The 24,630-nt window shown below is 42.2% G+C and overlaps 1 protein-coding gene across 1 annotated transcript in view; it reads right to left on the bottom strand.

Moving 5' to 3' along the window:
• Window positions 1–24,214, bottom strand: part of STMN2 (stathmin 2) — a 44,135-nt gene extending 19,921 nt beyond the window's left edge. The window contains exon 1 of the mRNA XM_068396622.1: window positions 24,151–24,214. Within this exon, the coding sequence (XP_068252723.1) occupies window positions 24,151–24,169 (19 nt within the window). The 5' untranslated portion in view covers window positions 24,170–24,214. The remainder of the gene's footprint in view (window positions 1–24,150) is intronic.
• Window positions 24,215–24,630: the final 416 nt, after the last annotated feature.

Genomic DNA, 24,630 nt, shown 5'->3' with positions numbered 1-24,630 from the left:
AGTGTCCTAGGAAGCCTGCCTTTTGGGGCCTTCGTTATTGGTTTTTATCTTTGCTTAGCATTGAATATGTCTTGTTTTCTAACAGCATTTAAAACAATTAGAAAAAGGTGTTTGTTCTCCCAGCTTGTCATCTGCAAAACATGGCTGGAGAAAGATAAGAACGTGCTCAGCTCTCTTTCCTTTCAGCACAACAGCTGCACTGAAAGCATGCTGGCGAAATGATTATCCTATGTCATTCTGGCCACTGACAGAATTAGGATGACTTTCCATGCTTTACAAGCATTACATTTCCTTTTTTCATGGTATTGATTTAGTGTCCATTTGCCCTAGAAAGTCCTTCAACCACAGCTGGAACTTGGCTTGAATACTAACAGTGAGTTCTGGAGGCTGCTGCAACCCTGGGAACCAAACAACACGTGGATGACACATCAGAGGAGGGGAAAGGAGTCCTACTCTGCCTCGGGCGGCCGTTGGGAGAGTATGCAATGCATCGTATTCCTGATGTGTTGACAAGTGTTTGTCCTGTTGGAGACAAGGGCTGAGGGCCTCAAAGGAACTGAAGACCCACATCTCAGGCGTCCTACATCATCATTGTGACTCGTCCCCCTTGGCTAGGCAAAGAACAGCTTATTTGGCAGCACTGAGTAGCAGGAGCCCTGCTTTGGTCAGCTGTCCTTTCCTTAAACTGCCATACATTTAAAAAAAAACGTAGTATTGTTAGCCCAGTGACATCTGCATAGGCACCTGTAGTTAGTGGTCTGATTAGAGTGGCTGGCCAGCATCACACAGGTTGAACAGAGAGGTAACTGTGCTTTCCCAAATCCCGAGGAGTTAGCGTTTTAGCCATGGAACCCTGTTCTCTCTAAAATAAATGTTTTTCCATTCAAAAAGCAGCACACGTAGGCCAGGAAGCCAACAGCACAACATTCCTGAAATCTGCACAGGACCTCTTGTGTTAACTGGAATAGGCACAAAAATTATCTGTCTTATAGTGGAGCTTTTAAAAACCCTTGAAGACAAGCAGTCATTGCAACAAAGTTTATTTTTCAAATGTGTTTCAACCGGCTTGCTAATTATATAGCTCCTTGTGCAGTCATGTAGGGTACATATAATTCCATTAACTGTGCAAGTTAAATGAAGGAAAGTAAATGATGGTAATCATAATACTACAAAAGCTTTGACAGGGAAATTGCTAGGAAAGAACAATGTTGACAAAAGACAGCAACAGAATCTTCTCAGTTACGTGCAGCTAGATTTACATGTTTAGATGCATTAAATGCTTCAAATTTGGGCAAGAGCAGGACACTGATTTTTGCTAAAACCAGAAGGGATTTCAGTATTAGCGTTTCCTGGAGTTTTGCTGTGAATATCCTAGTATTTACAGGTCATCTTAAATTCTGAAACTGTGTGATTGTTTCAAAACTTCATCTATTTTTTAAAAATAAATTCTTCATATCCAGAGCTGTAGAGAAAGCCTTGGAAATATTATCTAATGCCCCTAAAAGCTTTGACAGCTTCAGTGAAGAAGAAACTCAGGTAAGTTTGAAACTTAAAATTGCATTATTTTTTTCTAAATGAGTCCCAAATGCACCTTAGTATCATTGTTTTAAGGTAATCTCACCATTTTCTCAAACTTCTGCCGTTATTTTTTAACAATTGTGTTTAGAAACTGTGAAGCCACTCCCTGCGTTGGGTGAACATTTCCATGCTCTTCCTTTGTGGGCTCTTTACTTGCTGGTCCAGGTAAGATCTCCCGCAGGCTTCCAAGGGCGCCAGTGCTACGTTTGCATAAGCGAGCAGGGAAGCACAGCAAGACTGGATCTCTGGAAGGAAACAATTCTAAGGACTCCATGCCCATGCTGTATATATTTTGGGGGTCTGTTCTTTAGACTAGTTCAGTCCCATGTTCCGAACAACCATTAGTGCCTGGAGCACAGTAGATATACTGCTAATGCACGTCTTCCAGTTTCATTACCTATCAATCAAGTAAACCAGTTTGTGCAGCCTGAGATCGCTCTGCAGTGTGAACCAAAGCACGGTCAGCTGGAGTGTTTTTATGATTCTCTTCAAAAGGCTCACCTGATCTCAAATAATATGCTTATTCAGATACATCCCATATTCCCCCACTAACGACAGTAGTCCATCGCCAGTCCTGCAGCTCTCTTGCCCATTGAGTGAAGCTAATAAGGAAGAGTGCTATGTCTGTTATTAGAAGTCAGCAACCACTTATTTGTTGCTGAGAGAAATAGGAAGATTAGGGAAAACACTGGTAAAACCACCCTGTCTGTTCTCATCTGTTATCCAATAGCTATAAGGAATTCTTTACAGTTTACACTGTAAAAAGAAAATCTGTCCTGACTGACAGGCCATGGGCAATTTGGGTCACATTTTGTTCCTTGGCAAAGCACAGTTAGGACAGATTGCTGTGTCACAGCAGAGACCATTATTCACAAGCAAGACTATTTTTAACACATGAAAGCAGAGAGATAAGTGTAAATGTTACTTATAATTAACATCTGATGAAGGCAAATCTGTTGATTCCTTTTGCCTTACTGAATCCAGTCTGCATATAATAAAGTGTTACTGATTTTTGATGCTTCAAGTCCCACTAGCCAACTAGTTCTTGAAGTTCTCCACACCTGGAAGGAAACAGAAACTGGCACGTTGCCCATGGTCAGAATGTGTAACCCATAACACGGCTTAGCCCCGTGTTCCTTTGCCAGGCACCTGTGAGACAGTCAGCTTTCTGAGACTGAACTGAAATCCTGCTTTGTTTGCTGCTTTGGAAGAGACTGCAGGAGTAAGAAGTAAGATTAGGTGAAGCATGAATCACAAGGTACAGAAGACCTGCCGCAGCCATCCTTTACATCAGTTTCCCAGGGATGTTATTGACAAAGTCTTTTGTCACAAATTTCACTTTGTTAATGCTCCCTTTGAAGTGCTCGAGTTTTTGGCTTGTCAAGACAATACTTTAAGTCACGAAAAGCCATGTCATTTTGTGAATGCCAACAGGCACACTCTGTTGGCCAGTATTTTTTTTTAACAATCCATTTTAGTAGTGTGCTGCATCCTCTTCTGTCAAATGAAATGGTGTCATATGATCGTAACTGCAATTGTTTCCCCATAGCTGGTGGGGTATTTGAAGAAAGCTGCAAGATGAGTGCTGGTAAAGTGGTGAACTAGTACTGGGACTAGTACATGGGACTGGGGGAAGTAAAACTCAAGATGGGGCACGAGTGATAGGGATTCTACATATAATTTAATTTTTGGCACTCATCTAAGATGCATGAGTCTGGAATTCACTTTAAGTAATGCTGGACGTCTAATATTTAAGACAGCTAGTTTGCAGCAGTCATGAAAGCTTTCTTTTTAGACAATGAAGAGATAAGCACCACCAGAGTGTGATTGGTCCCACTCCAACACAGATGTCTAAGATAAACGAATTAGGTTGTTTTAAGGCCAATAAATCTCCCTCTGTTGTCAGAAAACCTAAGGATGTTTAAAGGCTTATGGAGTCACCAGTGATGAAGGGAATGAAAGCAAAAGCCCCTGCAGTGAACACATCTTATCCACCCCTTACGCTCAGTCATGAGTGACATCTCATTTTGGTGGTTCACACAGGTGCAGTTTATTTTGCGACTGTCTCTCTGAGTGCAAAACACTGCTCAACACTGTATTTGGTGTGAATCTATCTCACAACCTCATGTACATATGTACTTGTCCAGTCTCCCCAACAAAAATTAGATTGCTTTAAATTGTACTAACGGCTCATGGGCTCAAAGCAAAGGCACTCAAGATGAGCTGGATGGAACTGCCTCTTTAATGCCCTATAGTGTTCCCATGTCTATGATTTTTACTTAGTGTGTGTGATTGGATTCAAATGTCTTTGTTCACTTTATTTTCTGGTGTGAGAATGTTAGGATGTGAAGTTACTATATTGTATTATTTCAATTTATGCAATTTTCACTGCTGCAGCAATAAGAAAATCCATTTACTGAACCCTAACTCTTAGGGTCATCTGTGACATGAGTTAATGGGACTAATTTGTCAGGCTAATGCAACCACATTGTCAAAATGAGATTTTAATGGAAGAGGGTTTTTTGAATTTGGATAAAAAAATCTTGTCATAGTTACTTGAAACAGTGATGCAGATGCTTTGCTATAGTCACTATTAGAGGGTCTTGGGCCAGATTGTACTGTCTGTTCAGTGTGGAAGGAATACAGACATGTGCCAGTCCAGAGCCTGTCAGTGCGCTTTGGGCCCTGATAGCCTCATGACATCACATGCTGGTGGAAACATGGGAAGAACAGAAGTAATCCAGACAAGAAAGCTATGGGTAAGCTTCTCTTCCTCCTCCAGTTCTGCTAGTCCGTAGCAGTGGCAGAGCCAGAAACTGCACTCTCTCTTTGAGCCAACCGTTTGGAGGGCCAGTGCATCACACTGGCATGAGGAAGCTCTTGGTAGTTCAGTTCCAGCAGACTGAGGGGAAGGCAATGAAGCCCAATGCTAATACAGAGGTCTGTGGTCCTCCTGAAATCCATTTGAACCTCAAAGAACTTCAGTCAGGGTGCAAAACAAAAATTCTGGAGAATTTTTTCCCAGGGGGAGAAGACCTCCTTCTTTAAGGTCTGCCTTGCCTCAAGGCATCCACCCCATATTTCCCGGGGATGGCAGGATGGCTTTGGCAGGATGCTGATATTTAAAATGGTGAACTTATGCCTGCCTTCATAAGAGGCCACCACAGCCATAGATAGTTCCACTATTATCACCTAAGCTTGAAAGTCCTGTTAGCATCAGTACTTTGCAAGTCTTTAAGGCAGTCCCATCCAGTAATCATTCTGCTATCTGCTGTCTCCTGTATTCTGTGGAAGCACAAAAGACTGCAGAAATTCAGCTATGGGATGATGTAAACCGAAGAGGTTTTCCTGAATGTGAACTGGATGGAAAAAGGGAATAGGCGTTAGCAGCTGCACCAGGAGGAAATAACCCTCCTTACTTGGCTCACCTTACCTGCTTGAGAACTGCTGTTGGTTTTGTCACATAGCTTCACACGGCGAAAACAGTCTCTTTTGACTGGTATTGCAGCAAGCTTGGCTCTGTCACATCCTATAGAAAAATCCTCACTTTTACTTTTAGTTTAGGACTACTGATAGAGTAGTAGTAATGATTTTGCACGTTATCATTCTGGGTCTGATCCTGACATTAATTTTCCTGTTCTCAAGAAAAATCCCTATCGCCTTAGCTATCACTCAGAGTCTTATGTGAATGATTTAAGGATCAAAACCGTAAGCCCTGGAATTTCTGAATGGGCGGATTTCTTTCCATGATTTAATGCTCACTGTGTGTAATGTATTTCCTTTGCATCGTATGCCTGAAGGGTTGTGACATACCCTTTTGCCAGCACATAAAGCTGTTAAACTCTTCTACTTCTGCAACAAATTACATATAAAATGGCTTAAAAAGCCAGATACTTCACTCCAAAATTTCCACTAACATGACTTTGAAGATCCCCTCTGGTAAGCAGCACAGAACCAGAACCTCAAGTCTCCACTCAGGCTAAAACGAGTGCTTTCAGGAATGATGATGTTCACATGTGACGGCCAGAGAAGCAGAAGGCTTCTCAGAGAGTCTCCTCAACACAGCCATCACTGCCCCGCTGTACACAGGTTATCTTGTCTCAGCATTTCTGATATTGGGGCTACCACCTCTGCTAGCCTGCTTTCACAGCAGCCTAGTGGAGTTTGCTTCAGGACTTCCCTGCAGCAGGACAACCCCCAGATTTATAATCCTTCCCTCAGAAGTGGCTATGTAGTGCTTATGAGCCCCCCGAACCATGGTGTTTCCTGCATGTAAAGCTGTGGTGCTTGGCTTGGTCCTGGGTCTGTGCTGGTGGCTGAAGCACCAGGGAAGGATGCACAAAGGAGGTAGTACTTCTTCAGTGTCCTCATAACGGATTACAAGTGAGGTGTGGGGTGGACTGAGTTACAGCTTGGAAAGACAGAGGCTGCAGAGCCTGCAGGAGCCTGCTTTCCCCCCACAGCCCTGGCATGCAGGTATCAGTCACTACAACAGCAGCGAGCCTACAGCTTTCTGCTTGCTGGTGATCCAGGCACTGGGTGGGAAATGCAATATCGAGTCTCCCACAGCATCCTCCTAGACAAACTGGCTGCCCGGGGCTTGGATGGGTGGACTCTTCGATGGGTTAAAAACTGGCTGGATGGCCGAGCCCAGAGAGTGGTGGTGAATGGGGCAAAGTCCAACTGGCGGCCGGTCACTAGCGGTGTTCCCCAGGGCTCAGTTCTGGGGCCGGTGCTGTTCAATATCTTTATAGATGATCTAGACGTAGGGATTGAGTGCACCCTCAGTAAATTTGCAGATGACACCAAGTTGGGTGGGAGTGTCGATCTGCTGGAGGGTAGGAAGGCCCTACAGAGGGATCTGGACAGGTCAGATAGATGGGCCGAGACCAACGGCATGAGGTTCAACAGGAACAAGTGCCGGGTCTTACACTTCGGCCACAACAACCCCATGCAGCTCTACAGTCTGGGGGAAGAGTGGTTAGAAAGTGGCCCGGTGGAAAGAGACCTGGGGGTGCTGATCGACAGCCGGCTAAACATGAGCCAGCAGTGTGCCCAGGTGGCCAAGAAGGCCAATAGCATCCTGGCCTCTATTAGGAATAGTGTAGCCAGCCGGTCTAGGGAAGTGATCGTCCCTCTGTACTCGGCACTGGTGAGGCCGCACCTTGAGTACTGTGTCCATTTCTGGGCCCCGCACTTCAAGAAAGATGTTGAGGTGTTGGAGCGAGTCCAGAGGAGGGCGACCAAGCTGGTGAAGGGTCTGGAGGGTCTGACCTACGAGGAACGGCTGAGGGAGCTGGGGTTGTTTAGCCTGGAGAAGAGGAGGCTCAGAGGTGACCTTATTGCAGTCTACAACTACCTGAAGGGAGGTTGTAGTGAAGTGGGAGTTGGCCTCTTCTCCCAGGCAACTAGCGATAGGACAAGAAGACACAGCCTCAATCTTCGCCAGGGGAGGTTCAGGTTGGACATTAGGAAGCATTTCTTTTCAGAAAGGGTTATTAGACATTGGAATGGGCTGCCCAAGGAGGTGGTGGAGTCATCATCTCTGGACGTGTTTAAGAAAAGACTGGACATGGCACTTAGTGCCATGGTCTAGTTGACAGGGTGGTGTCAGGGCAACGGTTGGACTCGATGATCCCTGAGGTCTCTTCCAACCTGGCTGATTCTGTGATTCTGTGAGTCCTTGTGTTGAGCACACCAGTTTCCCCTGGAGCACCCAGCAGTCAGGAACTAGGCTATCGGATATGGCTGCTGTCTCTCAGCACACTCTTAAGGTCATCTCATTATTGTATTGTGGTACCACGCAGAGGCCCAGCTGAGATCTGCGTTACTTTCTGTACAAACGTGTTGGATGCGATCACCCTGAGCCAAAGGGCTTATGGTGCAAGTGAGAAAGACAGGCAAGGGATGCTGGGTTGGGGAATGACCCAGAGGTGAAAACAACTTTCTCAGGTCACAGACCTGCTCTGCAGGACAGCTTCGTGGAGAACACAGGTCTCCTGATTTCTGGATGAGTGACACCTCCGTTGGCACAGGCTGTCCCTTTGAGAGTGCTGCAGACAATACGGGTGCTGCCTGGTGAAACAGCCTTTAGAGTGAGGATGCAAATCAAGTATGATGAAACAGAACAGCAATGGTTTAGTGACACAGCTTGCTACGATCAAACATACCTTCCCAAGGTATGAATCGTGCTGCGGGTTCTGTTTCAGCACGGTAAGACTGGGTTACTAGGGCAGGGTGTGACAGAGCTGGCTGCCAGCATTTATTTTTCTGAATCTTGCCCTCAGCCATGTGTGTTTGGAACGGTGGTATTTATCCAGTTTTTCCTAATGATCGCTTCAGAGGCTTCCGCTGACTTAGTTTTTCATCACTCTGATCCCTTTATGTAGGTTTGACAAACTCTTCCTGGTCTTGCATCACCCAGCCAGGCATCACCCACTGACACTGGATGTCATTTTATTCCATGGCGGCTGTGTAGTAGCATGCCTAGAGAGTAATGACATAATCCTGGCATAGTCAGTCTTCTCAATTGAAATTAAGAGTTCTGCTACTGTTTCTTTTCATCTGGACACAGTAATCCTTTCTGGACTTGTACTGATATTATTTCAATTACATTATGAAATCCCTCCTCCTCATCTTTGGAATGAGATTAGAGTCAAACTGTTTTAAGACCCATACTGAGCTTCTCAACAGAGCAAGTTTTAGGAATTACCCACATGTTCTGAAAGCAAGCCATTGATGCAGCATCAAGCAAAGGAATGGCCCAAAATGCTTCAGTAAAGCAGGCAATTAAGGAAGAATGGGTAAAGAATCCAACTGTTTCTGTTTTCATCATTCAGAGAGTCTCAACTGTTGTGGAGAACCTCAGTGAAGGGAACAGAGCTGCACTGCTACCAGTTTCCATTAACAGAGAGTCTGGTCCTTGCGGTTTTTCTGGGATCAGATATATATGTGATTTTAATAGAACTGTAAGTCAGAGATAAAATGTGACTTTTTTTTTTATAACTCATGTAGGGGTTGTAAGCACAACTCTCATTAATACACATTCTGTGCCATTCCAAAGTGCAAATATCTTTGATGTCTTCCAATATTTTAAAAATTGTGCTTTGAACTGATGAAAGCCAAAATACTAGTTAGTCATAACTTAAGGCTCAGAAAACAATAAACAAATTCAAGGTGCATTTTTTTTTTTGCTCTAGGCAAAGAAAATACTGAGGACAATCAGCTAAGCAGAAAATCGTGTTTATATTATATGGGATAAATGCAATTATAAATTTGCAGTAGGGCTGAGCTCTTGAACTTTATATTTCAGTAATTAAATGTATTCCTTGCTTGCTGAGTCATTTCACTGAATGCAGAACCTATTGCAATTATTTTCACACCATAATTATCAGGAGAATCCATTTTAAAGACAATAAGCTGCTGTGAGGGCTGTGGAAGGTACTCCTCAAACTAATCATTTTATATAGCCTAGAAAACCCATTTTGTGGTGTCTGAATAGGAAACACATAGAAGCATTCATTATTTACTTTATATGTATGTGTATACATAAAAATGTATATCTACCGCTTTTTTTACATAAGTTTATTGCTTGATTTTGAGCAATCCACATGTATTTAATGTACTTAACCCAAAGTCAAATACGTGTAACTGCATGTTTAAGCTACACAATCACTCTTACTGGCTGCCATGACTACTGACTAAATGTCAAAATGCAAAAGACAATAAAAGGACACAGTTTGAAAAGTCCAGTTTTCTTCTGGGTTTTGAATGGAATTTTAATTTTGTGGGACATTTTAAAATAAGGTTGTCTCATCAGTTTGAATAAAGGCATTAGTTTGCTTTCTGTACACAATTGCAAATGATATAGGTAAGTAATTACTTAAAAATGAAAGGTTCCTATCCTTGTAGTGAACAAACAATGGCATACACATTACAATTGTGTTAATTAACAATGGCATTTTAAATTTGAATGCCAGAACAAAATGAGCTCTTAGTAAGTGACTTAAATTTCTGTAAAAAACTGTTTGATATTAGAAATTGTCTGTCGATGTACTTGTATTTGTGCAGGACTTTGCTTTAAACCCAAGGAGGTGTGATAATGGAAACTGCATTGCAGATGCCTTGTACTCTGGTGCTTTATATTGTATGGTTTAATTTCCTTTTTTCATAACAAAGACTATAGAAATTTAAATGCTTTTATACAAATTTAAGAGTCTACTCAATTGGGCATATATGGAAGCAAGGGGCTGTATTTATTTAATTACAAGATATTCCAAAGGACTGAATTTCTGGGTTTAGAGAAAGTTAGTCCCTAATTTAAGAAAGTCTCCCCATGTAGGAAGCCTATCAAGGGTGCGTTTATCCTTGGAGAAATCTTTTGGTTCAAAAATAATGTCTTTAGGTTTTGAAGGACTTTGAAAGCACCGCACAGAATAAGCAAAAATGAGAGCAACTCCCTGATCAACCATGTTGATACAAAGCAGATTCTGTAAAACTCATCTTTTCATTTGGCATTATCTCCTAACAGGTGGGCAGCAGAATGACTAGGAAAAGTACCTTTCGGCAGGTCCTCAAATCTAGAAACTTGGGCTACTTCTAGATGTGTCAGTGTTCAACATGTTCACCGTGAAAATCTATTTTCACAGCATTTAAAGACATAAGATAACTTTCTGCTAGTCTTCTACACAGTCCTAAAGACAGTAAAAATGCCCAAGTGAAATTTCAGATGATGTCCCAGTGTGTGGCTATGCAAACCCATAACTGTCAATGCTGAAAGATGAAGTCTAAGCACCAAAATAGGAACAGATACTGGGGCAGTGACTTTTTTTTTTTAATAAATTTAAAGACATAAATTCAGCATATATAGGTTGTCTCTGAAAGTCTCATAAGGAAGAGGTTTTTTGCTATTTCTTCCACCTTTCTTTTAAAGGGGTCATATTGGGAAAATGGAGAGAGGAAGCAGGCTGGAAGCAGAAGTGTATGTGAATCAACAGGAGGGGAGGTTGAGTTCACCAGTGGTTGAACGTATTTGATGCTGTGGAGCTGTACCTGAGGTCCTGCATCCAGTTTTGGGCCCCTCACTTTAAGAGGGACATGGAGGAACAGGTGAAGGTCCAGTGGAGGGCTACCAGGCAGGTGAGGAACCTGAAGCATGTGGTCTGTGAAGGGTGGTGGAGGGGCCCAGGTTTGTTTAGTTGGGCAAAGAGGTGGCTAAGAGACAATATACTAGCTGCTTACAACTAGTCGGAAGGAAAGACCAATGAAATGACAGACTTCTAGATAACAGAAGAAGGTACAACAGCGACAAATAGTGGCTTGGGAAGTTGTGAGATCATCCATTGAGGAGTTGGCTAGACAAAGTGGCGATGGTCCTTCTTCAAGCAGGACAGGCTAGATAACCTCTAGATGTCCTTCCAACCAGTTTCTCCACAGTTCAGTTCCCAGAGTGAGCTTAATTTTATGTGTGCTCTTGTGGGAGCGAGGGTTTGCTAACAACTTACAGCCCCAGCTCCACTCCTCTTGTTATTCACATCTTTTAGTGCTTGCTACCCCAACAAAAAGCATCTCACCTCACTGGACCTCTGCATATTGCTATTATTCAGGGTTTGTGCAATAGCTGCAGATTCTTGGTGAGCTCATTTCCAGCACATTACAGAACCAAATCCCTCGAGCTCCTTTCCTGGCTCTTCCCCCAACCACTCACTCACTTGCTGCCCTCTATCCTACCTCCTTTCTTGCCAAAGAACCTCAAGTTTCCTTTTGGCATGTTCCAAGAATACCTTGTTGGGGTACCATCAGGAAGAGACCCCGGCTGTTCAGCTGCTGGACTTCAGATGTGGCCGTCACCATAGGCTGCTTCCCCAGTCATCCTACCTCTTTTTTGAAATGCAGTCTTCCAAGTACCCTTTCAGATTTGGTAAAAACTCTCTCAGCATTTAAGCTTGCTTGCAAAGCAAGCAATAAGCCATACAGAATAGACACAGGCAATAAAAAAGATACATAAAAGCAAGTAAAGAGTATTGTCACCATTCTTTTAAATTTGGTTTTGCCTCACTGGGAAGTTTTTGTGTAACTTGCAGAGTCTAAATGATCAATTCATTCTTGGAATAGTTGCAAATAAAATAGCAGTCTGGTCATCAGTGAGTATTAACTTACGTAGCACAACAAATCTGGGGTTTCTGTGAGTTTTGTTATTGAGTGAAACCATAAAATCATATTGGAAATAGAGCATGTAGATATAAATGTGCTTATTTTAACCAGAAATTGGCACAATTGAAAACATTAATACAGGTCAAACTAAAGACATAATCCAGACCATAAAATAAATCTGAGAGCTTTATTTAATTGGACATTCTTTGCTTTTTTTAGTAAAACTGCTCTGGGCAGTGACAACAATCAATGAAGTGACTTGTGTGAAGTGCTGAATTCTTCAATAATGCTGATTCCTGCTAGGTGACAAGCATTTTCCAATTTGTCACATCCTTTCTTAGCCTGAGAAAAAATACATGCAAAGCATGTATGCTAAAATAAAGCTTCAGCTTGAGCACCCACTGAACTGTGGCCATTTATGAGTGGTCCTCTAGAATCCCATCTAGAAGATATGGCCCATGTCCTGCGTCATTCTACTGTTGTGAACTTCTCCTAACTCCCAGTAAAATTAATTACAATAGCTTGAAGTTTTTGTCAGTCCTGATCTTGAGCTGATTAATACTGTTTTATTAGCAATCAGAACATTCGCGGATGAAATCCCAGCCTTGTTTTAAGTCAACTAAAAACTCTGACTTCGGTGCATTTAAGTTTTATCCAATAGATGCTTTCGGGGGGACTTCCTAAGATGAAATTTTTGAGCTATTTGTCACGTCTGTTATTCTGTGGCTTTCACATTTTTCTGTATGATGTTAAACTATGCAGCTATTATTACTAATTACCTGATTTATACTTCTACTGTACTATTGTATCCTGCCATGTCTTTATGCATATATTCAAACATTTGATTGCCTCCATTAAGAAAATAATACCACTCAACAGCATGTTGCTAAAATTTATCATATTTAGACACAGATTATAAATATTATTGAGTACTTTAATGAGAAGATGTGTAAAATGAATGAGAAAAAAAAAGAAAAATAAAGAATGACAGCCTCTTCTTTGAAACCATGCTGATGGTTCAAAGAAATCAGTATATTATTCAGAATTGATTAAATTGGCTGAGAGAGAACAATTGCTGGTGGGATAATTCTGCTATAACTGATGTTACAATGGAACTCGAACAAGAAGCACTGGTCAGAGAAAGTGACCTGTGTTTTAAGTAGCTTTATTCAGATTTGCATGATAGAAATACATTGATTTTTGAAGATGTAAAATTAATGCATAAATATCTACGCTATAACAATTTATACGGACTTTCAGTAATGTGACTGCTCCTAAGTAAGTCTTTCATGATCCACCTCTGTTTTTCACCTTTCTCTTCTCCTTCCCTCTTTCATACTGTTTCTCAATTTAGTGATTTTTTCCCTGTTCTGAAATATTACTGAAGATTTCTAGAATTCATTTGCTCTGCCAGTCTATTTATCTCTCTGTAGCTATCTACCTTTCTATCTGTATCCCTGTCTTTATTTTTCTGCAGTACTGGCCTCCACTTACACAGAAGAGGATCTTGATGATTTCAGAGACACAGCTCTGCTACTGAATTAACCACATGAGGAGTTGATCCCTGCAGAGATGCTCCATTGCTTTCTGTCAAAAAAGGATCTTCACTTGCAACAGCCAGATTTTCAGGGCACTGTGCACCAGCATATCCCAGCATCAACAGTCTGTCATTAAAGGCAAATCAGATTTTTTTTGGTGTTGTTCAGCCCGTCCTTTATAAGAGACTTATCAAACTTCCAGGACTGGCTTGGCCGTCACATTTTTCAATATGTTCTAAAAGTAACGGGAGCTGGAGATACCCAAATGACAACTCATAACGGCCTGTTTTTTCTCTTTTGTTGTATAATCAAATTCTTTTTCCCATATTAAAAAGTCTCTTTTCCTGTATAATCAAATTATCCTTTATTAGTGTAGCTGGCTTTTAGATGGCTTTTCAAAATAATGAAGGAGATGTTTCCTTCCTAAGCTGCTGCTTCAGGAGATTTAAAGGGCAAAAAGTGGATTCACCAGACATAAATCAACATGGGTCTACTACCATAGATTTGCACTGGTTTAGGATCTAATTCCAGCAACACTGGTGTTCCTGGCCTTTGCACATCTTAGTCACTTAAATGTGTGACCCATACACCACAGTGAGCCATTGCTATTCCCCATCTACTTCCACTGCATTAGAAAATATGGGAGCCCTCCTTTCTCTGAGTATCACTTTGTTAAATTACAATGATTTGGCCTACAGTTTTCTTGGCTGGAGGGCTGCCTCTGGCTGAATTTTGGAGAAGCTTTTAGCAAAAATCATTTCACTATTTCTGGGAAGATGACTAGGGATAAATACATAGCTTGCACGTGGTAAACTAAACAAGTGCTTATTGTATTTGTTTGAAAGGCTCTAGGACTTTGTGCCAGGAAATCATTCCTCATTTGAAAAATCTGCCCAGGCCTGGCCATGGAATAAGTCATTGAAATATCTGATTTCAGGCTTCACCCATGGCTGGAAGAGACATGACCAAGCTTTACAGCCAATTTCTCTGAAGGCACTTTGTGCTGGACATATGACTGATTCCACATGGGCTGAGAGTGATGCTTCAAGCACTGCTCCTCCTGGTCGCTGTGGACCAGAGGAGTGCTGTAAACTGGAAACAGAAGAGGAAACAACTATCCTGTGGTCTTAATTCCTCCCCTTCTGGTCCCGCAGAAGTGTGGGGGATTATCAGAAGGAATGGGCGGTGTGAAGGGATGAGAGTTGAATCTGGCTGGTGGAAGAAATTGCTGAGAGCAGATGAATTAAAAAAAAAGAAGAAGAAAAAAACCCAAAACATAAAGTCAGTCAAGGGATGGGATGATTGAAACTGGACCAAGAATGAGTGACACTGTGACCGACTGGATAATGAGATTGGGTTAAGAAAATGAGGGAAAGGGTACCAAGGAAATGGACTGGGACTAGAAATCAGTTGGTGGGGATGGAGCAGATGGGAAACTCTCATTAGCATGGCAGAATGTTCACAAGAAAGTTCAGAGTCATCTGAAACAGAAATCCTTCTGACTGCTAGCTCAGACTTTTCTCTAATATGTAAATGACACTAAAAGACTATAAAAATATTAGAGTAGCAGTGCAGGGACAGACTGAGGTCCACCTGATATAATACTCTGTTTCCAGGATACTTTTTCTTAATTTTTGTTTTAATCTAGAAAATTATATCTGTATAACTACATAGAAATGTACTAATTGTAATTTTGTAACCTTTGTATTGTAGATTACTCCTGTTTGCTTCTCTAAATGCCTTGAATTTTCTGCCAGGGTTCAGTATTTATTCTTATTATTGCAATTTTTTTCCCGTGATAGTACTGTTCACATCTTTCGTGCAGAAATCAGGATGCTAGCAGAGCTGAGACCTCTAGAATAGCATTGGCAAGCTACGCAAACTGGTAATTGCAATTTTGCAGAGCACTTAAAAGTACCACTGTCATGTTTAATGCTGTTTTGCAGGCCTCCCACCACTAGAAGGTGAAATTCTGTTAATCTAACACAGTATTATTCTTATTATAAAGATATTTCCCTTCTTAATGTTTCACTGCAAAAAATGTGAATGCACTTCAAAAGGGAATAACTTGACTCCTCAACGCAGATATCTTACCATTACTTTTCTTAAGAAGTCTTTATTGATATTTTACTTAGAAAATAACGATGTTTAGAGGTAGAACACTGTTTCCCCAGCAAGAAGCTATTTGCCTTGAGAACGAGTGTTTTTTTTGACAAAGATTGAACACTTCGGTTTTTAAACCACAATGAGTATGGGCTTCTTTCCTAACGACAACGTGTACTTTTGAAAGCTCTCTGACTGTAGTCTTGACAGCATCAAAAAATATCTAAAGACACAGAAAAGATATTAGCTTAGAAATAGTCTTTTGTATTCCATCTACATAATAAATTGAATAAATGCCAGTACCTGGAGACAAAGACTGTATATTCAGGTGACTATAAACATGACTGCTGAGTGATATCAGTTGCTCTTTTTTTCACATGAATGATGTAGGAAACAAATATATCAAAATAGTTAAATGTAATATTTACTAAAGACTAATAAAATGAGTGACAGAAATGAACTTCACTTCCAAAAAATGTCTTTGGAAAATTATAGAGCTTGATTCATGCATTCATTTTAGTTTAAAATATTTCCCAGGAGTATGCAAATGTTTCTTACAGCTCCATTAAGGGAACTGGAGAATTTGCAGTACAAAAATAGTAATAAATAAAAAAAATTAATTTTTGCTACACTTTTATATACAAATGTAGGTAAAAATTTTTATACATCTTTGACCTGGCTGTGGTCTCCACAGTCTTTTGAAAAGGTAAAAATAACCACCGTAATTATGTTAGACACTTCAGGGAGCCCTGCCAATGAAATCTCATCAGGAGCCATCCTACTAGAAACCACAGGATGAATCTGAACATGTGTGTATCAGAAAACTTAGCCCAACAGGACAATATGTGTTTTCAATAACTTTAGAATGGATCAAAAATAGTATCAAGATCAAAAGTTATAGCTACGTAGTCACTTAGTAACTACTTAATATATTTAAATGTAAAAACTTTAAATGCTAAAAGGTACCTTAGCCAGCTTCAGGTAAAACATACCTTACCTTAAGGTAACTTCCCTATTTGCATAGTATAAATTACATACTTCATTTTTTTTTCTTTACCTACGAAACTCCCTAAGCTTTATAAAAAGTACCTGAAAAGCACAGAATGCCGATACAGCTTTAGTAGGTAAGTTTCCTAATCTGGTCAGTATGGATTTTTGCAACTTCTATTAACACCAGGGCAATATTATACCTTTCCATGCAGTATGGAACATCATAACCTCACATCACAATTCGGAGGTAAGTACATAACATTATCCCCATCTTAATGAAGAAAGCGTCAGGTCATAAAATGACTGAACTGACAAATCCAACAAAGGAGCTAGGTGCCTAAAATGATATTTAAGAAAAATTCAGGCTTGTAAGTCCAAAATGGATTCTGCAAATTCCTGCACAGCTGCAGAGAAGTCACAAAAATCCATAAATACCTCAATTTGTGCTCTTCAAATTCGTAGTGCATTGTAGGGTGCTACTTTTTATACAAGCAAGGGTGCCTCAGACTTTAAATGTTTAATCCCCTAACACTGGGAGTTGGATGTTGTTCCAAAGCAGTCCTCATTCTCTGAAGAGGTCTGTGTAGCCTATCTCCTGAGAGCATGTGGCACACATACATAGATAGAACAGGGTCCGTCATAAATGCAGGGGCAGCCACTGCTTTATTTTAAAATGCAGCGGAGGGGAAATGTTGCTGGCTGTCTTACTCCTGTCCTTTGGGACAACTGTCTACAGGGAGCACCCTGGACTGGGAAACGCCAGAGCTGGCTTCAATCTCTGTCAGAAATGAGGGGATTCAAGCTGGAGGGTCCTAATTGCCACCCAAAGAAACTCAAATTTTATTTTCTTCTCCCACAACTGTTTCTATTTTGCCGTATCATGCAAAATCCAGCAATGGTCCTGTAAGCCAGGGCTTCCCAGTTACCAGATGGAGGTCATGCTCCCTCCTGCGTGCTCTCTTGTCCTCTCTCCAGCATGATGCTATTCCCTCAGGAGGGTGGGAAGGGGCCACAGCTTGGTGGCTCCAGCATTCTCCAGGGATGGAAGACACATAGGGATGAGGGCCATCACATCCCAGTGCCACAATCAGAGGCCAGCCACCAACTGTGTGGCTGAGGGGGAGCAATGCACCCATTGCCACCTCTTTTGCCTCCTGCCACAATGGTGAAGACTGAAGCAGGGCTTCTCTATGACCACAGGCAAAGTGCACAAGGGAAGACTGAAGTTTCACCATCCCCTCCTGCATTTCTCTCTGTGTGACTGACTGTACATCCACTCTGGGCAGACATCAGCAATGTGCTGTTCGACCATCGCCAGAGGTGCTGACCTCTCCCCACATGTTGTGGGGGTACAGTCACACCTGTACCCCACCACAGGTGCCTTAGAGCTTTACTAACTCCATCCTCAGACACTTCCCTAAACTAAACCACCTGCTTGGGGCAAAGCTGGTGAAAAAAACCCCACCGAAACCCAACCATCCTATTTTGTGATTGTGTGCGTGAAGAATCACAATTTCTCCACACAATAACTGCTACGACAGTGATGGGTTTTGTGTGTTAGAATGAGTGCATAAGCTATAACTTATTTATGAACTTCTTGGATTAGACAGCTAGACCTTCAAAAAATAACATTTCTAAATGTATTCAGCAAAGCCTAATGTTTTGTGTAGGTGCTGTGCATCAGTTTAACTGCACATCCTGGCAGAAAGAGGATTAAATTCACTTCATTTGTTAAATTATGTATTAGCAGACAAGAAAAACATAATAAATGGAAGAGAAAATGAAATAATTACAGAGCAGCTCTGTATGCTGGTATGGCTCAGACACACGATGTTTTGAACATTTTGTTCCCAGGGGCCAGTGTTTCTGCATCAGTCCATTTTTTCAACTGAGGATGCAGGTCTGTGCAGATTGAGGTCTCCAAAGCATTTTTTTCTGGTTTTGAAAAGTGCTGAGCAATAAGAGCATTAGATACTGCCTGCACTGTAGTCATGGGTGCCCAGCACCTTGCAAGATTGAGGTTATGTGTCCCAGGCAGAATTGCTGGCTGATGTTCACAGGGGGACTCATAGTTCCAAGTGGGATCAACAGTATTTTTAAACTGAATAAAATTTCACCAATACCACCTCAGACTGTATCCACAGAATTCATAAATGAGGATTGTGTGTAGCCTAGAAAGAAATGTGAATAGTAGCCATTCCTCCAAATCAGCTGCCAACTTGCATGTCCCCATGGGCTAAGGATCAGCTGATTGTGCTGCAGCCAGTGGCTGAACTCCATTGACTCCAGCAAGGCAAGACTCATTTTCAAAGTTGGTTCATTTTATGGATACTGATGAAGAAGACGTTCTCTACAAGCCACCTGATGACAGCAACACATTTTGTTTGCACAGATGACTTGTATGGAGAACTAATATTGGATTTTTGAAGATAGGTACTGCAGAGGTAAGTAAGCACTGCTAGTTCATGATGTGACATTTGCTCCTCGTTAAAGTATCTGGCAGAACTCCTGAGAGGGCCAGGATAAAGGGCTTTGAAGCCTGATAACATAAGTTAAAAGGCACATGTACTCAATATATATACAGCCTGGGGGGAGCACACTGTGTGAGAAGCCTTGTTGGAGGACTTCACTTCCAGCTGTGTTGCTGCCTACTGGCTAGGAGCCACCCTCAGTCCCTTACATTCAAGTGGTGGTTTTCTTGCTGTATAAGCTTTAGCAAAGCTTTCAGTGAGTTAATTTTCCAACTGTATCAATTATTTGGAGTGACACCGTTTTAGGATGCCTAGGGCTTGATGTTTTTCAGGAGTGCTGAACATCTCTTGTTCCTTTTGACTATGAACTGATAAGGCAGTTAAATTAGATCTACATGAAAATGCTGCACAGGTCAAGTATTGCCCAGACCCACCTGTCGTGGGAACCCTCTGATCTCTGTGTTTCAGACTACATAATAATGCCTACTTCTCACAGAAGGCTCTTAGGAGAATTAATTAGTTAATTTTGTACAGTCTTTGAAGGCTAAAATGCTATCTAAATATATTGCTGGATATTAGTGTCACATCTTCTGTACTGATTTTTTTCTAATTAATGCTATTAATTTGAAAATGAAGAATTCTTTTCTAAAGAAATGAATGTCACCTGAGAAAAATCTAACCATAGGGTTAGATTACACATATATTTATAGTAAAAAATAGGTGTGCAAAATGTGATTTAGAGAAATGTTCCATTGTAGTACAAATACCAAATAAATGAAAAAAATCCAGGCTTAATTAATTCATTAAAGGAAATTCAAATTGAAAAAATCAATGTGAACAAATTACAGGAATACATTATTAAACAGGGAAGCCTTTAGTCTAAATAGAGCTTATATTGGGACAAAGAGGTGATGGAGGTGTAGGTGAGGGAACATTTTGGAAGTGTTCAAGCTGCTGCATTTTATTTTTATTTCCTCAGCATGTTATGGGACCTCTTCCATACGATGATGGAATAGATGACGCTCCATCCTCCTGCCTGTACCCTTCACAGGGTAAGTAAAGATCTGCTCTGAGGCAATATAAGTTCTCAGCCATATGGACTGTTTTTAAAATTATCACTGCCTGAATTCTCAATAGCAGGAAGAGTAATCTACTCTTTAAAAACAATAAAAGAATGTGAATAGGTGTTAACCTTCAGTTCTCTAGCAAACTGTACTTGCCAGCAACTTCATATTAGCTTAGTAATCAAAATTCTCAGAAAAATATACTAATTGAAATGTTTCTTCTGCTAGATCTTGACAAAATTTTGAATAATGGTGTCAGTCAAATCACATTTCCGCTAACTTTATGAGACAATAAACTCTTTTATTAATCTTGTCTGCATTCTTCTCATCTTAAAGTAATTTTGTATTTGTCTATACAGATATGTAATTTTCTGACAACTGAAAATAGTTCAGTGCTGACTTGTGTTCATTTATTTATAAAAGGGGACGAACTGTATTTATTAATAAAAGAGGAAAGGTTAAAACCTTCTGCTAAAAACTGCAAAATATGGAAAGGATCATGTTCAGTCCAAAGTCAGCCTGGCACTTAGCCATATGTTGTTTAACTTGAAGCTTGTCACTGACATTGATGTCCAGATGACTACTCATCTGCAATTGTTGAAGATCAAACAATTGTTTAAGTGTACTGGCAGATCAGAGGCAAACACTTACCCTTTTGCAGTAAAAAAAAGCCTACTTATTAAAATAATTGAACCAGTTAATCTCAACAACCATACCCTTATTTATGACTTCATATGTATGTTTACATACCAGATAAAACAATAATGTAGGACTCATTAACAGACAAACCTAGCAGTGACATTGCATCCATCAAGCTAAGCATTGAGGTCTGAGCTCGTAACTAAAATGCAAATGAATAAATAGAAGAACATCTCTGAAGCACTTTTACAACAGTTTAATCAGTCTTACTGAGATATGCAAAGGAGGCAGTGTGGGGCTGCCTGAATTCCCGTATCCTCATAATCCCACCCATTTATGACCTCACAGAGTTCCTCACTATCTCAAAAGGAGTCTGAATTAAACCACTTTAATACATATCCCATGTATTTCTGTTAAACAGCTTGCCATAAAATAAACAAGAAACATAACTGGGCCTGAGACTTTCTGTATAATAATTGTCTGAAGATGTTTTCATAATAAATATTCTTTAAATTAAACACTGCAAGGAAACAATGGAATAATGGTTTGAGACACCTTTTTTAGTTCCAGTGGCATCACTGATTGCTTCACCCTCACACTGCCATGTACATACCCTAAGAAAGTTTATCCAACCAGGCACATGGCCCATAAGGTCTGTAGAGACCCCACCTGCAAAAGCAGCTGATTTCTGTAACACATCACCTGTATGGCAGGGAGCATAAGGTATGAAGGACATCTGTACATCATTTGGAAGATGGCATCAAGGGGAGGATGCAATTTAAAAGCCCCCAGAATTTCTGTACAGTCACATTATATGAAATTTTAAAATAAGACACACTGAAATATAAGTAAATAAATAGAGAGATGTGCATGTGTGTGCCTGGTGTGTATCATTCATATACTGTGTAAACTAAACAGAAGAAAGAACTTTGTGGGCGTTCAGGGTGTACTGAGCTCCAGAAGTTCTTGCAGCCATTGAAATTCCTATGCAAGTCAAAGGAGCTCTCCTTGAAAAGCTTTTATTTAACAGAGCCTAAGAGAAAATGAGGCTTAATTTTGCTTTCAATGGCAGAACATAAACACAGGCTTATCAAAGTATTTAGCATCAGCCTAACCTGAGTTGTGTGAAGAGTTCTGTCCAAAGCCAGTAGGACTATTCATATGCCCAAACTCAGACACCTGCTTAAGTGCCTTGCTGGACCAGGGCCAGAAACATAATAGTGGGCCAGCTTAAGCTGATTAGCAATGTTCTCTTGGCTCCAGTGGCAGCAGGATCTAGCCTTTATTGCCACTTTGCGAAATACGGTGCTCAAGAGGGAAAAAAAAATCAGGCACTCTAGTTCTCTCAGTGGTCTACTGGGTAAAGCTTGAGTAACAAACAAATGTAGCTTATTTAGCACTAACTGGAAATGCATATGACTGAGAATGCATCTATTTTTCCACACGAAAATAAAATTTGTTGCCTTGAAGAAACTCTCAAAATGAAAGTGGCTTATTCTAATATGCTGTCTAGATCCAAATTTTCTCTACAATTAAGTACAGCAAGGAAGAATAAGGGTTAAAGAAATGGTGAAGAGGATCCTTAACCTTTGTGAGTTTGAAGAGGGAAGATGCTTTTCATAACGTATCTTTAATTTTTTTAATTGAATGCTGTTGCAATTAGTATTTTTTGAAACCTAGGTAGTTACAGTCCTTTTTATTGCTTGTGTATGTAGCTTGTTAACCAGGTTTTAATAGGCAAACTGGCGTGACACAGTCAATTCATCTCTGGGCAAACCTAATGATATGATTCCAGGCATCTCTCCTGCTGCAGAAACCTTTGTATTTGTGTGCTGCGAGATCATTAATCAAAGGCTGAAGAGCCCTTTCTTCCCTAGTGACAGAATTCCTAACAGGGCCTTCTGCAGTGATAAGTCTCCCGACTGCCTACAAATTATCAATCCTGATTACCAGATTGCTGCAGTGGGGAGGGGACGGCGTGCTCGGCACTGCAGGGCCGGCCAGACTCCCACAGCCCTCGTCTCCCTCCTCTATTTGCATCTACAGCTGTCTCATGCCTTGTTCCCAGGGGTACCACAGCCAGGTTAAAATGCTTTCAGTCCACACCGATTATTCCTCGGGAGCGGAACATCAGCATTCAAACAAATAAATGTATAATGCAGCGGTTACAGCCAGTGCCAGGAGGATTCGGTACAACTTCGTGCAACCTGATTAAGAGTGATAACAGAGTCTGCACTGAATGGGAATTTGAATGGGATTTGCTTCTTGGGGAAGGATAAGAATTGCGTCGGAGGTCTCCAGCCTTATTTTGTAGGATTTGTGTGTGCATCACTTTAATGGTGAATGATTGTGAAAACTTGAATTTGAATGCGTCAGACACAGGTCCTGCCTCATTACCCGCCCCCCCCCCCCCAAAAAAAAAAAAAAAAAATCAAGGAGTAAAACGGTTCGGATGCTTTCAGCAGCCTGACCCCACGGTCGTTGTTCTTCTCTCGCTCCCGCACCCTCCACTGCGATTTTCCACTCCCCACCCACTCCGGCAGCACCCTCGAACAAAGGGGCCGGGCTGCTGCCTCTCGCTCCCCCCGCTGGCGCCAGGACAAGCGCCCCGTGGCCAGAAGGGACCCGTGGCCAAAGCGCTCCCCGGGGCCGGGCTGCAGCCCGCAGCTCCCGCAGCCCGCCACGCCCGGCCGCGCCCCGGGGCCGAGCGGGGGGCGGTGGCAGGGCGCAGGGTGCGGCTGCTGGCCGGGGGCGGGGGGTTGCGAGGGGTGAGAGGATGCTTTGCTTGCAGCTGAAAAACGCAAGATAACAACAGCCTGTGAGCTGCCCCCCTGGGACAGAAAACCGGGGTGGGAACTGCTGGAAAATACCCGCTACCCGTGATGCAGTGACCTACTTCAGCGTCCCCCGCCCCGCGGCACACTGCACGTGCGGGCAGCCGGCAGCGCCGGGGCAGCGGGCGAGCGGCCGCTCCTGCCCCTCGCCCCCCCGCAGCGGGCTGGGCGCGGCCGGCCCGCAGTGCGCGCCGCGGCAGGTGCCCGCCCCGCTGCAGCCCCCCCCACCCCCCCGGTACCACCAGCCGCCGGCCCAGTCCGCCCCCCCCGGGCCGCCGCCCCCCGCCGCCGCGGTGCCGGGTTCCGCTCGGCGGTGCCTGCCCTCCTCCCTCTTCGCCCCACACCGTTCGCGGTTCGTTTCGGAAGCTGAGGGGAGCGCTGGCCCCGGCCGAGGGGGCTACGGGGGTGGTGGGAGGCGTATTTATAGCGGCGATAACTTTCCGGTTCCTTTTCTCCTTTTTTAATGCCATAATATATATATATTCACCTTTAAAATAACGAAAGCCGTTTCACAGTTAGGCTGCGCCCATGTGCCGACCTCACCCATCAGTGAATAATTAATCTGATCTCAGGACGTTAGAAGAGCCCCGGGATCCCACACCCCCTCCCTTTTTTTTTTTTCTTTTTTTTTTTCTGATCAAAGAAATTAAAAATACGTTTAGCGTGGTCTTGATTTTTTTCTAAACTGTCGGGACACTGAGAAGAGCACCCAGTGTAGGTAGCGGTCCTAGGAAATAGTGGCCGTTGTACTGGCTGAAGGAAAAGAGACGCGGTTTCTTACCCATTGCTGTTTTAGCCATGGTGGGACGTGCGGGCTCTCAGAGGCGGCGAAGGCAAAGGCGTCCGGCTACAGCAGCGGAGAGAGGGAGAGAGACTGAATAAGGCACTGAGTCAGCAGAGTGGGGCTGTGCAAGAGAAGGAGCAAGAGGCAGGAGCCCATGAATAATTATCACTCCTCTACCCAAGCAGATTGGCTCTGGAGGTCCCCTGACATGACTCCTGCAGAGCCAGAATCTCCGGGCATTAAATATTGATCCACCAATGGTGCTGGAGTACAAAGTGCCAGAATGCAGTTTGAAATGGAAATCAGTCCTTGAATGCCTCTCCCCCCTCGGTCTGGCTTTAATAGTACATTCCATGTCAAATGTTTTATGTTTTACATGAAAAAAGCCTATTGGTGGTGAAGGCTGGGCTGTTGCTACCTGTAAAACATGCACAAATTCATTTGCACACATTTTATTCCAAAGATGTGACAAAAAAA

Source organism: Nyctibius grandis, chromosome 3, assembly GCF_013368605.1.
Source record: "Nyctibius grandis isolate bNycGra1 chromosome 3, bNycGra1.pri, whole genome shotgun sequence".
In the NCBI taxonomy this organism is placed as follows: Eukaryota; Metazoa; Chordata; class Aves; order Nyctibiiformes; family Nyctibiidae; genus Nyctibius; species Nyctibius grandis.
The sequence above is the reverse complement of the archived record's forward strand: the minus strand, read 5'-3'. Positions and strand labels throughout refer to the sequence as shown.